At 47.3% G+C, this 14,641-nt stretch overlaps 1 protein-coding gene across 5 annotated transcripts in view; it reads right to left on the minus strand.

Moving 5' to 3' along the window:
• DNM2 (dynamin 2) overlaps positions 1-14,641 on the minus strand; it is a 114,252-nt gene that overhangs the window by 47,191 nt on the left and 52,420 nt on the right. For all 5 annotated transcript variants that reach the window (XM_088479041.1, XM_088479039.1, XM_088479038.1 and 2 more), the window contains exons 9-12: positions 13,196-13,263; positions 12,956-13,094; positions 6,168-6,254; positions 5,047-5,117 (exon numbers count right to left, since the gene is read on the minus strand). In XM_088479041.1, coding sequence (XP_088335167.1) covers positions 5,047-5,117; positions 6,168-6,254; positions 12,956-13,094; positions 13,196-13,263 — 365 coding nt within the window. The remainder of the gene's footprint in view (positions 1-5,046; positions 5,118-6,167; positions 6,255-12,955; positions 13,095-13,195; positions 13,264-14,641) is intronic.

Raw genomic sequence — 14,641 nt, forward strand, 5'->3', positions numbered from 1 at the left:
GGTCCCCCTCCCGAACCGAGGAACCCTTAAGAATTTGTTGAAGGATTCGAGGTTGAGAATGTCCTGGTAAGACCCATTGGGTGTCTGTACCAGAAAGAGGATGGAGTAATACCTCGTTCCCCTTTGGGGCAACGGAATAGGTACTATAACTCCTGCCTGGAGCATAGAGTGTAACACCCTCAAAAATTACAGGGCCTAGTCCTGAATTGACAGAAGACCTGTAACGAAAAACCTTCTGGGAGGCTTTTACCGGGAGGAAAAGACATACCTTCAAGAAAATACTTCTCTTACCCCAGTGTTCGTGGTGGTCAGACACCAGCACTGGGCGAACTGGAGAAGCCGGCCTCCAACTCTGGGGGCTCCCGAGAGGAGGCCCGTCCCGTGAGGCTGAAGGCTTATAGTCCACTTGGGAGTAGGACGTCTTGTATTCCAAGCATGTTCTTATGGCTGAGCAGATTTCCTGGCTACTGACTGTCTTGGAAAGCTGTATTTTAGACTTACCCTGGCCTCACAGGGCCGAAAAAACAAAGTCCCAGACCCTGATGGGACTGTAGCCGATGGCAGACACGCAGACGTAGCTGCTGCCTGCAGGGCCACAATTGCGTCCAGACGAGGGCCAAACAGGACTTGTCCCGTAAAAGGCAAAGCATTCCAAATGGAATCTGCGTCCGCTTTCCAAGAACGCAACCACAGGGAGCGGCAAGCCGCTACTGCTGCCGAGGAGATTCTGGAAAGGAGTAGGCTATATGTAAGACCGTCTCATTATGAACGTGGCAAAGTCTCTGAGAATTTGCCACTATCCACCTGCTCTGCTGGAGAGTCAGTGTGCAGAGATCCAGTTACCTACTCAGTGTTCCATGGCTCTGGCCCCCCAGCACACGGCCATAGCCGGCCTGGAAGCCCCTCCAGCAAGGGAATATTGGATTTTAGATATATTTGCACCTTGCAATCTGGAACCTCCTTCAAAGAGGACCTGGAGGGCATGGGCAACGTAGCACTCCTCACTAGGCGTGTAACATGAGAATCTACCCGTAAGGTAACTCCCATTCGGAAATGTAATTATCCACAAAAGGGGTATGCAAAAGGTCAACCGTTTTTGAGGCTGGAACCGCTTACCAGGATTTTCCACGCCTCCTCTAAAATGATCCACCTGACCAGATAGAGGAATTACAGTGGCAACACCCTTTATCCTTAAAGAAGGCATATTTGGATTTAGCCACGGGGGATATGTAATAACCAAAGCCGCACGGACTGCCCGTAGAAGGCCAGGTATATAGACTTTAGACCCAGACTACGCCTCCTTTGCACTAAGGGGCTCGTGTCTGAAAAAGTCAATAATGTCACCGTCATCAGACGTCATGTCTTTACCCGTCTGAGACCCCAAAGGCCGTTTAGAAGGCCGAAATGGTGACTCCCCCTGTAAAACGTCCATCAGGTGCTATACCATTTGGACAATAAATTCACCCACACAGGCTCCTGCGAGACCTGGGGGGGCGAAAAACAGGATACACTGGGGTACCATCAACTGTCCAGGGACCCCTGCATGTGATGAGACCACCACAGGCTGCGATAACCCCTTGGGGAAACGCAGGGGGCGTTGCCCACAAAGGCTGTAAGCATCTTAGCCAGCCGAGGGCGGTCCCCTTTTTTGTGCAGGCACAGTGACAGAAATGGGGCGTGATATATAATACAACATGCCCTCCATAAACCCTCAGCGTCTACATATCCCTCCGCTAACTGCACATGATATCAGTACATTATAGCTGGAAGAGGATATCCTCGTTCACTTTCCGACATGAGGAGTGTGAACGGAGCGTATGTGACCTTCCACACAGAAAAACCACGTTTACTGTGAGGTAATAAACACCCTGCGACACCGCACCGCAAGGGCTGTAGCAGAAGAACAGGGATAGGAAAAGGCTGACAGTCAGAAATGAAAGTACAGGCAAACAGCGCTAGCATTTAAGTCACATACAATGCACAGATAACATCCTGCATTACAAGCACTGCGATCAACTACACAGACCACAGCCTGGTAGGAAACAGTGCTGCATACACTGACCTTAATTGAAGGAGAGGTATGCGGGGGACCCGGACCGCAATGGCATCTGTATCAGCTTCCAGCAGCGTTTGCCATCCCCAGCACATGTAGTGAGAAAATGGCCACCGAGGAGCAGAGAGAAGGCAGGGCCCGGGGGAGGAGCGCTGACACAGCCCGCTCAGACCGCTGTGGAATGGCACTGTGCAGCGGGGGAGACGGACGGCTGTGAGACAGGGAAGGCGTTCTCCCCTGGCGTGCTATCAACCCCTGGGACGCCGCGCTGTACCGCACATGCTGCGGCCCACTGTCACTGGTGGTCTAGTGGAAGGCGCAGGATCAGTACCTGGCCCACGCGCAGCCGGTCCCCAGGGAGCCCCCTGCCTGGGGACCAAACAGGACTGTGTTACCGGCGGGTGCCCACCGCGGGACCCCGCCGCTTACCTTGTTCCCCGTGCATCCGGCCACAGTCCAGGTAGCCGGGGATCACCGCTAGCTGTGACCCCAGCTACCTACCAGCATCCCCGGATCGGTACCGGCGTTCTGGTACCGGCGGGGTGTAGGAGTGACAGCATGGACGTCAATACTGACTGACCTATGCTGGAGCACTCTAGTTGTGCAGCCACAGCTGCGAAGAAATATTCAGGGGCCTTAAAAAGACCCCCCTCTGTACGGTGCGACTGGTCCAGCCAGGCACCTACGAAAACTGAGTGGCCTGAGGCTCGGGGGCGGGGTATAGGAGAGGAACCCCAGTGCATCCTGGGAGGCTGAAAATTTAACTCTGTGGTGCCTGGATGTCTGCCGGCATCGCCTATACCCCAAGGTATCCTGTGGATACCCTATGGACCCTGAAGTAGAAATACTGATCCTGTCTTAGGCTTGGACAAGCTGCAGGAGCTCACAGCACAAATATGGCACTGCGCAGTAACCAACTGTATGTGACAACCCTCACCAATACATTTATTGTAGAGATGTGAGGTACTGGGAAAAACCCTGAATACACTTGCATGTTAGGGCAAAGTCAGGAAAAAAAGGGAAAGTGTAGAGAAATAAACAGACAGACAGAAATAGCATAAGTTGCATACACTTGAGAAATACAATATAACTGCAGAATAGCACTACAATCAACTACACAGATTCTGTGGTCAGTGACTCAACATCTGGTAGGCTATAGCGCTACATAACCTGACTCCAGGGAGAGGTATGTACGGGGACCGAACCCTGCGTTTCCCTGAGAGAACTGAGCCTGGAGAAAATGGCCGCTAGTGACCTCTGAGGGGGCGTGGTTGGAGGAGGCTAGCAGTTCAGGGAAGCGAGACCTCAGAGGAATGGTGCCCTGAGCTGAGGGGAGGGGCCACTTTAATGGGGAAAGCCGACCCCCACATGCTGATTTTTAACCACCACTCCATATGTACCCTGGTGGTCTAGTGGATCACTGTGGACAAAGCCTGTATTCACTCTCAGCTCCTCCTGTCTGTCGCCTAAGACTGGAGGTATGACTGCTAATCCGCGGGTCACCGCGAGCGATAACCCGACTTACCTGTTCCCTTGTGTCAGGGCTGCAGTCTGGGTCCGTCCGCGGGGCCGGCTAGCGAGAACCCCGGGATGCTCGCCAAAATCCCCAGCCGAAGCTGGCATTGCGGCGTCCGGAGGGGTGACAGAGTGGCTGTGCAGACGTCCTGTGGACAGTCTGCTGCTGCTCGCTCAACAGGAAAAGCTCACTGCGTAATGGTCACCCGACTCCGGCCAGGCACCAACGAAACGGAGGTTGGACCAGTGCACCCTGGGAGCTGAAAGCTTTAACTGTGCAGTGCCCAATCCTCAACCACCACCTACACCCCAAAGGTCTCCCTGTGAAGCCCTATGGACCCTGAAGAAATGTGCATTTAAAAAAAAAAAAAAAAAAACGTATATACTAATGACTTTCCAATCAGTGATTACCATCGAAGGCACAAAAAACACTCTATAGTGAACCATCGATGGTTTGCACCCCTCAATGGCCACAACTGCTGAGATCAAAAACGGGGACAGGGCTTAGAGGCCACAGCAGGGCGGGGCTAAACTCTGTCCAGTCAAGAAGAAAAAACAAAACTATCGGCTCCCACTCGTCCATTAATGGCAGAGAACCACTGGCTAAAGTGATAGCATATAGTCCATTAAAGTGTACCCATCAGCCAAAAAACCATAGCGGCAGCCACTTTGTGACATGTGCCAATGTTTGTGAGCATGTGCCATGCCCATTCCCTAAGATCCAGGGACAACATTGCGATGTGAAGAGCCTGAGTATTGTCACAGGTTCTAAGGAGACAGAAAACTGGTTCAGGCCACAAAATGGTTGCTCCTACCATTTGTATTACAAAGGACATCAGTGATGCCACTGGTTCAATCCCTAACCAGGCTGCTTCCTCACTATACCCCTCTTCCCCTAAACTGGTATCCTTTGTTTTTGTTTGTCTTTCAACATAATGCTAAAACAGTAAAGCAAACAATCGGAATAGGAAAAAAAAAAGTGACGATGGGTGAAATTATTTACATTTTATGCTACCACATACGGTGTTTGAAGCCACGGTAACATCGGCATAGCACGAGGATGCTATTTATATATAGCTCTGTTACCTCTCAGGGTGACAGAGCACAGAGCAAGCACTGCTACAAGTTCCTGCGTGTTTATGCCTGAAGCATGGACTGACAAGTGATCAGCTTTTCCTAAATTGCACAAAATACAAGTCTGACTAGTTGCTACACACACCACAACCCTTCTCGCAATGCACCAATGTTGACAAATGTTCTGGATGCTTTCTCTTTAATTTAAAACAAATTAAAAGAGTTATTTTATTTTTTTTTAAATGTAAACTGGTGAGCCACTTTCTCACTCAATATTTTAGTTCCTTTACGGTTTCCAACTAAACGGTTATCAAAACAAGACGGAGGCCATTTCCATGCAGTCGTCATAGTGGAGCCTTAGGCGAGCTGCTTATAATGGTGACCTCTGGGGCCCGGGAACTTACTTGGCAAATCCGATGAAGTCCTCATGATTGGTGTTGATGTAAGACAGCTCGATGTCTATTAGTAGGAGGATCTGTGGGCATAGAAGAGAGGGGCTTAAACTGGTGATGGAGGAAGCCCCAGTTACAGCAGATTACCTGTAATTATTGTCTACCATACCCTCAGATATGATAAGATAATGGGTCCACTACTATAACAGTGACCATCATGGGTTCATAATTAGAAAAGGGTAAGCTGGCATCAGGTACCTTATTAATACACTCTATAATGCCCAAATACTAACTTACAGTTAGGACCATTGTTTATTAACATTTATTTTATTTGTACAGATTATTATTTGGAGACATCTGGAGAACTACACTTACATGAGTAAGAACTACATTCAGTAGTTGTACAGACCATTACATGAGACCGAATAAGAACCACACTCAGTAGTTGTACAGCCCATTACATGAGACCAGTGGAAAAGAACTACACTCAGTAGTTGTACAGCCCATTACATGAGACCAGTGGAGAAGAACTACACACAGTAGTTGTACAGCCCATTACATGAGACTGGTGGAGAACTACACTCAATAGTTGTACAGCCCATTACATGAGACCAGTGGAAAAGAACTACACTCAGTAGTTGTACAGCCCATTACATGAGACCAGTGGAGAAGAACTACACACAGTAGTTGTACAGCCCATTACATGAGACCAGTGGAGAAGAACTACACACAGTAGTTGTACAGCCCATTACATGAGACTGGTGGAGAACTACACTCAGTAGCTGTATAGAGCCCATTACATGAGACTGGTGGAGAACTACATTCAGTAGCTGTATACAGCCCATTACATGAGACTGCTGCAGAACTACACTCATTAAATTATATCCCATTACATAAGACTGGTGTAGAACTACACGTTTGGCAACTGTGCTTAAAGATTATGTCGGAGATGTTGTCATTACCACTCCCCAGCAATTTATCCTTTGGTATGAATGGAACGTCACATGGAAGTGGCATGGACAACACACCCCTGCCTGACACAGATAAGAGGGTAGAGCCAGACATCACAGTACCTGCCGCACGCAATAAGTGTGTGTGTGCTCTAGGAATGCTACCACTGAGTTATTTCCTACCTGCTCCTTTGTTTTCCCTTCCCTCTCCCGGATGTACGTTGTGACAATCCTTTCGCTCTCCTCTCGGAGCCTTGGGTAGGAAGCCAGCTGCATGGGGAAGAAACATAGTCCCTATAGTGCACAATTTTTGCAATCTTATTTCCTACACACCTAATAACATTAGACATATTGGCTCTATTAGCAGTCCCAGTAATCTCCTTGCATGCATGCAGCATGCATGAGTGAAATGATGGGACACAGAGAGGCCGGACATTACATGACCAGCACACACCTAAAATCTTACAAAGGGAGTATCACACTAGTCATAAACCATTGGTTACATACACTAGGGTGCGCTTATGTAAACAGGTGAGATGGCATTGCCTATAGCTAACAGATCTAATACATCCTATGAAAGCAAACATCTCATTGGTTACTGCTAGCAACACAAATGCTTTATTATAGAGTGCTGCCAGGAGCCTGTATCCAACTAACAATTAAGTATTTATACACTATTAAACCTCAATACATAAATGCAATAGTTACACGACCAGCAATAAACAATTAAGAAGAGGATACAAAATAAAGTACAATTTAGTAGCTATAACTAAACGTGCATTTTCTTGAAAAGTTATATAATTCTGCAATGCTGGAGGGGAGGCCTCATCGCGTAAAGAAGACTTTCCAGAATTCCACCGTTATAGTCCAGGTTTTAAGGATAGCCATGCTTGATTCCAGATCCCATTACATGAGACTCAGGCAGCTTTGCAATTCCGTCCTTGCCAATATGTAAATGCAGCAGGTGGTGTAGACAGCTGCATTTGCGATCCTAGAACTGCAACAGTGATCGTACGGTGCTGGGCCGCCAGCCAGCTGAGTAAGCCTCAGCTTACTCAGGCTGGTCGCCATGCGAGGCCAGGAAACTGCGTCCGTGGACGCAGTCCCTGGCCTTGCCACTCCCGGAAAACAGCGTGGACACGCCCGTTTTTCCGGGAACGCCAGCCGTCCCCGTTCCGCCCCTTAAATGCATAAAAAGATCTGCGTGCGATCACGCAGGACCTATTCTGCACAGTCGCAAATCGGGTCATGCACAGATTCCCGATAATCTGGAAACTGAGATCAGCATTACACGTACGTGCTGCTGCTGAATCAGCCCCAAAGCTCGATTGTATTTGAATGTTTATTTGTGTAGGAAGCGTCATACACAAAGGAGTAAGAGAAGTTTGAAAAAAACTCTGCCTAAATGGGTTGTCATCTGTGCTGAAACATGGATATCCTTAAAACCTGTACTGTAATGACTGAAGTTGTGAAACTGGCGTAAAAAATACATTTTGATAATAGGTGGCCTACACTTAGGACGTACTACATATTGCACCATACATTACCAAGCAACTTGAGAAACACGTTCAAATATATACAGAGCAATAAAAGTTGTATTTGGGGATGCAGCGAGTATATATAAATGTGTTCAGTTCAGAGTATAGGTTCTGCTGCTGTGTCTGGTAATTAACACTTCAATTCTCTGCGACATACCGCCTCGATGCCCGGATCTGCAGATTACTGCTCACTATGGCAAGTAGCCTTATCTGGATATTCCGTGAGGAAGAATAAGAGTAGGCATATTGCCACAGATGAGGCATCACATTGGTCCTGAGTCACATCGCGGAGGACTGCATTACTACCTCCACTGTAGAAACTACTTCTGTCACTACAATCTTTTCCAGGGTGGATTCCTAAATCCAGTCCCAGCCATACAAACAACGTAATCGCCAGCTTTTTAGTCTAGCAATAGTTTCACTGGAAAGAACTTTCTACCCAAATAGATTATCTATATATTTAGAGATAGAACTTTCTTTTTGGTAGCATATTGGTATAAATATCTGGGTATATTCAGGCAAAAAAAGAAATAAAAATATTTGCCCAAAGATATGTTTTAGGCAAAAATGTAACCAGCTAGTTCTCAATAGTGTAACACCAATCTTCTCCCATTTAAGGAATTTTGCATTTGAACATTGGAGCAGTGCATTCAGCACACGCACCCCTTTAGATGGGAGAGTAATGGGGGTTATGATGGACAAAGACTGGAAGACAGCTGATTTTTGGGGGGGTTCTGGGATCGCATGCAAGGGACAAAACACACAGATCCTTGCTAGTGCTGAAGCTGGAGGCTGCCACAGGTGGTCTGGGTGAGGTGCCCTCACTAGACGTCATCCAAGCTTGAGCTCAGATAAAAGTGAAATTGAAGAGAGACATTGATGCTTTCTTTCAGTCAGCAAAATAATAAATGTGTGGATTCAGGGAATACATTATATCCCATGATGGGCAGACTGGGATTAATGCCAGTGATTAACTAGAGCCCAACGGAAGCACTTCAAATGAATGGTCACAAGCAGAATAGCACTGAACAGATTAAATAAGACTAACCGCTATAGTGAGATAATACTGCAGATGTTTCTATGATGGAAATATATGTATCACAACAGAGGTGAAGGCCCTGTAGGTCGTGGGTGGGCAATAAGCAGTCCGCCAGCTGCTGTGGAACTACATATTCCAGCATGTCCTACCAAAGTTTTAGCATGCTCAGATAGCAGAACTGTGGCAGAGCATGCTGGATGTGTAGTCCCACAGTAGCTGGAGGGGCACCTAATGCCCATCCCTCACATACGTTCATCCAGCCCCCCGCTAAATATGCAGACCAAACAACCAAGGTCACAGGGATTCCTTTTCATCGTATGCATGTAAGATGGCAGTAATGTCTTATCAGGTGTAGTTATAGATCATGATTGGGGGTACAAATGCAGGAAATCTGCGTTGTGTGGTCAAGAAATGCGTATCATCACATAACATACAGGAACTATAGCCTGTCTCAGTCCTAGGCCGGTGACTAATCTACCCTATTTATACAAGGCGGTCCATCATTTGCAATGCTAGCATGTGTGCATTTCATCCCATAACACCAATGCAGCGTCCATACGTTCTGCACGACTCAGTGTTGTCACTAGCGTGCATGTAGTTTTAAGTTAGTTTTACAGCGTGCGCTGGTGTTTGCGACATACCGCTGCCCCTGGGCACTTGGAGGGGCGGATCAGGGGAATAAGGTATGGCACAAGTTAAGCACTCCAATGTGATATGTAGCTTATTTTGGGATACTAGCAGCAGCTTCCGCTAAAAGCGTAAATTCTGCAGCTACAAGAGCAGAGTAAAGATTTTGAGTTCACGATTATGACATTTGTGCATTTGGACCGGGCTGCATCACCATGACGATACACCCACTGCATATAGGTAATATGTACACTTTGCTTAAGGATATGTACAGGACAACGCACCTTGCAGCCAGCTCTTCCAAATAGTGAAACGCATACATGATCATTATGTCACCATTGTGCTTGCCATAGATATATGTGGACCAAGAGATACACCAGGGCTGTATTTTTTCCCCCACACACGGACACATTATAAAACTCACTGACCCATCACACAGCACACCAATGTATTGATACATACATCTTTATTTACCAGATTTGAATACACTCTCAAATGGAGATAAATTATTGGACGTTTACCCTTCTGCCTGAAGCGATGCCCTCTGACCCAGTGATGTCACAGGCGGGGGGGAGGAGCAAAGCAGAGGGAAGAAAAAGAAGGAGTGACAGACAGTAAAACAATAGGATACAGTTAGTAGACGATAGAGAGAGAAGGGTGCGGGGGCAAACAAGTGACTGATATAACCTCATACACAAACTAAATCTAACATCTTGGGCCAAATGTAATCCGGGATTCTGAAAGTCACAAGATTTCGGAGAGTTAGATCAATTTAAAGCGGCAACACAAGGTTGCCCCGCAGTCTGTTACATTCGGCCCCATGTCCTAATGCTGCAAACATTCTTATGAGAACTCCTCTACTAGGTGGATCAAAAAGGATCTTAAACCATATCTTCATTGGATCTCTACTTGTGTAAGAGAAATAGTACTATTTTACAATGTGTGCCCAGCAGGAACATGCAGGGGGGACTCGGTATGTGACAATATTATATTAAATTATTTTTCAAATGGGTAAACTTATTGTTTAAAGTCTCATGCCTTACACTAGGGGGTATATTTACTAAAGGTCAATTTTAAACAATGTTTTTGGGACTAAAACAAACATTCACTAATACTTAAAAAAAAAATTGTCTGTTAGTAAATGTTTGAACTAGCTTCCGAAACAACATCAATGTTGATCGATTATCTATTTTACATAAATCAAAAATTGACCTTTAGTAAATGTACCCCCAGAACTCCTCTCCTGCTTGCATCAATCAGCAGTGTCCAGATACGTAAGGCGGGTATCCACTAGACTATATGCTCAATGACCGATATCGTCTAGTGTTTCCCCGGCAGTGATGTGCTCAATGTCATTAACGGCATTGAGTACCCACACTGAACTATATCATTCACGATATTATTCAGTGACGTCACCCTCCTTCATCCCCGTACTTGCAGAACCTGACTATATCGTCAGTTTGCCCTGCAAGAACAGGCAATGAAAGATGTCGTCAACGACCAGCGGGAGTGCGCTTTGCTGGTCACTGATGGCATATGCACTGGATGAAATAGCGGACGATGAACGATAACTTATTGTTCAAATCGTCCAATTGTCGTCTAGTCCACAGGTTCTCAAACTCGGTCCTCAGCACCCCAAACAGTGCATGTTTTCCAGGTCTCCTCACAGAATCACACGTTAGATAATTAGCTCCACCTGTGAATCTTTTAAAATGTGTCAGTGAGTAATGAAAACACCTGTGCACCTGCTGGGTCACCTGGAAAACGTGAACTATCTGGGGTCCTGAGGACAGAGGCCCTGATTCAGAGCCGGACGCTCTGACAGAGCGCTCGCTCTGAATCAGGGCCGGCCCTCTGGTTTTTTAGAGCGTCCTCCTGGCCGCTCGCATAGCTGTGGGTGGCAACCCACAGCTATAGCGAGCGGCTATGATGATGGTCGCGATGGTCAAGACCATCGCGCTTGCGATGAGACCCTTGTGGTAGGTTCTCGTTGCCGCAAGCCCCAGAGTGCTTTCAGCTCTAACAGTGCCGAAAATACTCCCACTGACATCACTTGTGATGTCAGTGGGGCCGGCCCCAGACGGTAGGCGTTCCCATGGGAAGGCCTCCGGCTGGTCAGCCACTCCCCTGGCCCGCCCACCAGAGGGGGCGTGCTGTCACTCAACATCGACAGCACGCCCCCTTTGGTACGAGACCCGGAGCGACGGTTTGCCCGTCGCTATCTGGGTCTCGCGCATGCGCATGACGAAGCCGGCTCTGTCGTGTGCATGCACACTGGGCCACCATCGACCCGCTTGCGAGTGCATAGCGCTTGCGAGCGGGTCTGAATCAGGCCCAGAGTTTGAGAACCACTGGTCTAGTGGATACGCTGCTTTACACTTACTTAGGACCTCTGCTGGTTAGTCTCCATAATGTTGGACCATTTGATGATACCACTCACGGCTAGAAATTCTAGTCCGCACCCAATTTGAAGAGTGCCTCAGCCAACTAATCAAGAGCCAGGGGCTTAATTCTAGACTAGGCCCTACCTTATGTGGCACTAAGATCATGAGAGAGGCCAGCCAGCATAGGACCCACTAACTACGTATTCGGACACTGCCAAACTGAGCAATCAGCCGTAGTACTAATGCCGGGAAAGGGTTTTAAAAAAATGTTTTATATGTGGCTTGTTTAGTTTGATGTTTAGCTACGCATATTATAGTAAAAATTTTACTCTGAGGATTTCAGTTTGGTATTTTAATGTTTCGGTTTCTTAAAACGACAGGGAAGACATAACTTGTAACTTCTTACACTTTGAGAGTTTTTACAATATAAAGTCTTCAATATAAATCAAAAAGACCAATATTTTCCTCAAACTTGTTGCCCTACCATAATAATTTGTAACTAACCCTTTAATAACCACCCAGGGGAAATTTGCTCCCATGCAGGGGGGTGTAACGGCTGTATGACACAGACTAAGTTAGCACAGTGGTCCCCAAACTGGGTGCTGGGGCATCCTGGGGTGCCTCAGGTTGGTGGTCCAGTACCAAATAAAATTAATTTTAGTCAGTGTGCTCGGCAGCCATTAGCACTGGTTTTGCCCATCAAAAATATGTGGAGAAAAAGAAGTGCAGCCCTGCCAACTACCACATAACCGAAGGAGGTGACATATAAGCACAATTTACTTGAATTTGCTGAATTTCTCAACAACAACTTTTGGCCCAGGAGTGCCATGGAAAAAATGCTATTACTCTAGGGCGCCGTGATTCGAAAAGGTTTGGGAAGCACTGAGTTAGCACATGGCAGAAAGTGGACGGCATGGTGTTAGTGGCATGCTATACTTCTGAAGCCCAAATTTGCATTAAGCCCATCTAGATCTATCTGAAGCAGAGACCTTTACCGCCAACCCCCACTCATGACGACTGCGTGGCGAATATAGGACTCAGCATAATCCATTATTACCATATTAGATGTAGGATAAATAGATCATGAGGCTTTAACAGCTTCTGTTCTCAATTACCTGTTTCCCTAATACAGTTAGTGTCCTGTCTCTGACCTATGTCACACAATAATTAATATTCCTTTGGGGCAAATTTGCATCTTAAAGAAATATTGCTACATGTTGAACTTGGAAAAGGGCAGTGAAGCAGATGTTGGTAAGGACTAGTTCGGTTTTACATTGCTCAGGTTTAAGATGATACATGGGCTGAAAATATAAACTAAAGTGAGATGGGACAGTAGCTCCTCTGTGGACATACAGAGCCTCACAGTAACAGATAGGCTCCTACCTTGGTTGTACATTGTCTCACAGTGTTTATCAGCTCCTGGATGACCAGGTCCACACATTTAAGACAAGGTTCCTTCAACTTCACAACTTGCTTCTTCACTATAGCTTCAAAGGCCATATCGGGAGTAAACAGACCCGTTCTGTATGGGAAGACAGGGACGTGTCAGTAGAGGAATGAAAGGGTGCAATGTGACCACGGTGATTTGGAGGAGGACAAAATCTGAGCCCTGATCACACTTACCTTACACCATGTATGTTCTTAATGGCGTAGCTGATTTCTCGCCGTAGATCCTTTTCGTCAAACTCCATCTTTACAGAACACAAAGAAAGTGGCCACTTAGATATAATTAGGAGAAGCAGGCAGAGGTCAGAAAGCCAGGGGAGGGGCTGCAGGCAGCTTAACTAGAGAGCTAGAGGAGGGGCTGCAGGCAGAGGTCCAAGAGAGCCAGGGGAGGGGCTGCAGGCAGCTAAACTAGAAAGCCAGGGGAGGGGCTCCAGGCAAAGGTCCAAGAGAGCCAGGGGAGGGGCTGCAGGCAGCTAAACTAGAAAGCCAGGGGAGGGGCTGCAGGCAGAGGTCCAAGAGAGCCAGGGGAGGGGCTGCAGGCAGCTAAACTAGAGAGCAAGGGGAAGGGCTGCAGGCAGCTAATCTAGAGAGCCACGGGAGGGGCAGCAGGCAGCGGTTCTAGAGCCAGGGGAAAGGAAACAGTTCTAGAGAGTCAAGGTTGCATGCAGACATTTTAGAGCGCCATGGGAAAGGTATGGAGCCAGAGGTGGGGTTGCAATAGAGGGTATAATTGAAGGTTACAGGCAATAACGCTGTAGGTAATAAAGGAATTAGATGTATAAATGAATGTGGAGAATCAGAGAGAGAGTATACATAGATTAGTAGAGGAAAAATAATTCAGATTCTCAGCAGAATAAGCAGTCACTGCTCAGCAATAGAACAAAATGATCCGAAAAAACAGGAGATACGGTAAGAACTTACCTTTGTTATCTCTGTTTCTACGAAGTCTTTAGGGTCCACAGGGTTGACCTTGGGGAATAGCTGGATCTGGATCCACGGGCACCACGCAGTTAAAGCTTTGCTGCTCCCAGGATGCACTTGGGTCCGTCCTCCTCTATACCCCGCCCCCGAGCCACAGGCACCTCAGTTGGTAAGCAGCCAAGGCCGGAGGAGGAGACTAAACAGAGAGAAGGAAGACTGGAACACACAAGAAACCATACTCACAGAAATGGGAGACGGAAAACCGGTGACCAGCCACACAGCCCATATGAAGCCAGGTGCGTCAGGGCGGGCGCCCTGTGGACCCTATGGACTTTGTAGAAACAGAGATAACAAAGGTAAGTTCTTACCATATCTCCTGTTTTCTACTTCAGGGTCCATAGGTGGTCCACAGGGTTGACCTTGGGGATGTCCCAAAGCAGTTCAACTACGGGCGGGGACGCTCCTGTGCTGAAAGGAGCACCCGGCGCCCGAAGGATGCATCCTGAGAGGCGAAGGTGTCAAACGCATAGAACCTCAAAAAACGTTTGAATTGAAGACCAAGTGGCCGCCTTACACAGCTGAACAGCGGAGGCGCCACGTCTAGCAGCCCAAGAGGGACCCACAGAACGAGTGGAATGAACCTCAACAGAGGCTGGCACAGGTAAACCTTCCTGTGCATAAGCCTCACAAATAACTGAACGA

The sequence above is a fragment of the Taudactylus pleione genome, unplaced genomic scaffold, assembly GCF_031769625.1.
Source record: "Taudactylus pleione unplaced genomic scaffold, aTauple2 ptg000226l, whole genome shotgun sequence".
In the NCBI taxonomy this organism is placed as follows: Eukaryota; Metazoa; Chordata; class Amphibia; order Anura; family Myobatrachidae; genus Taudactylus; species Taudactylus pleione.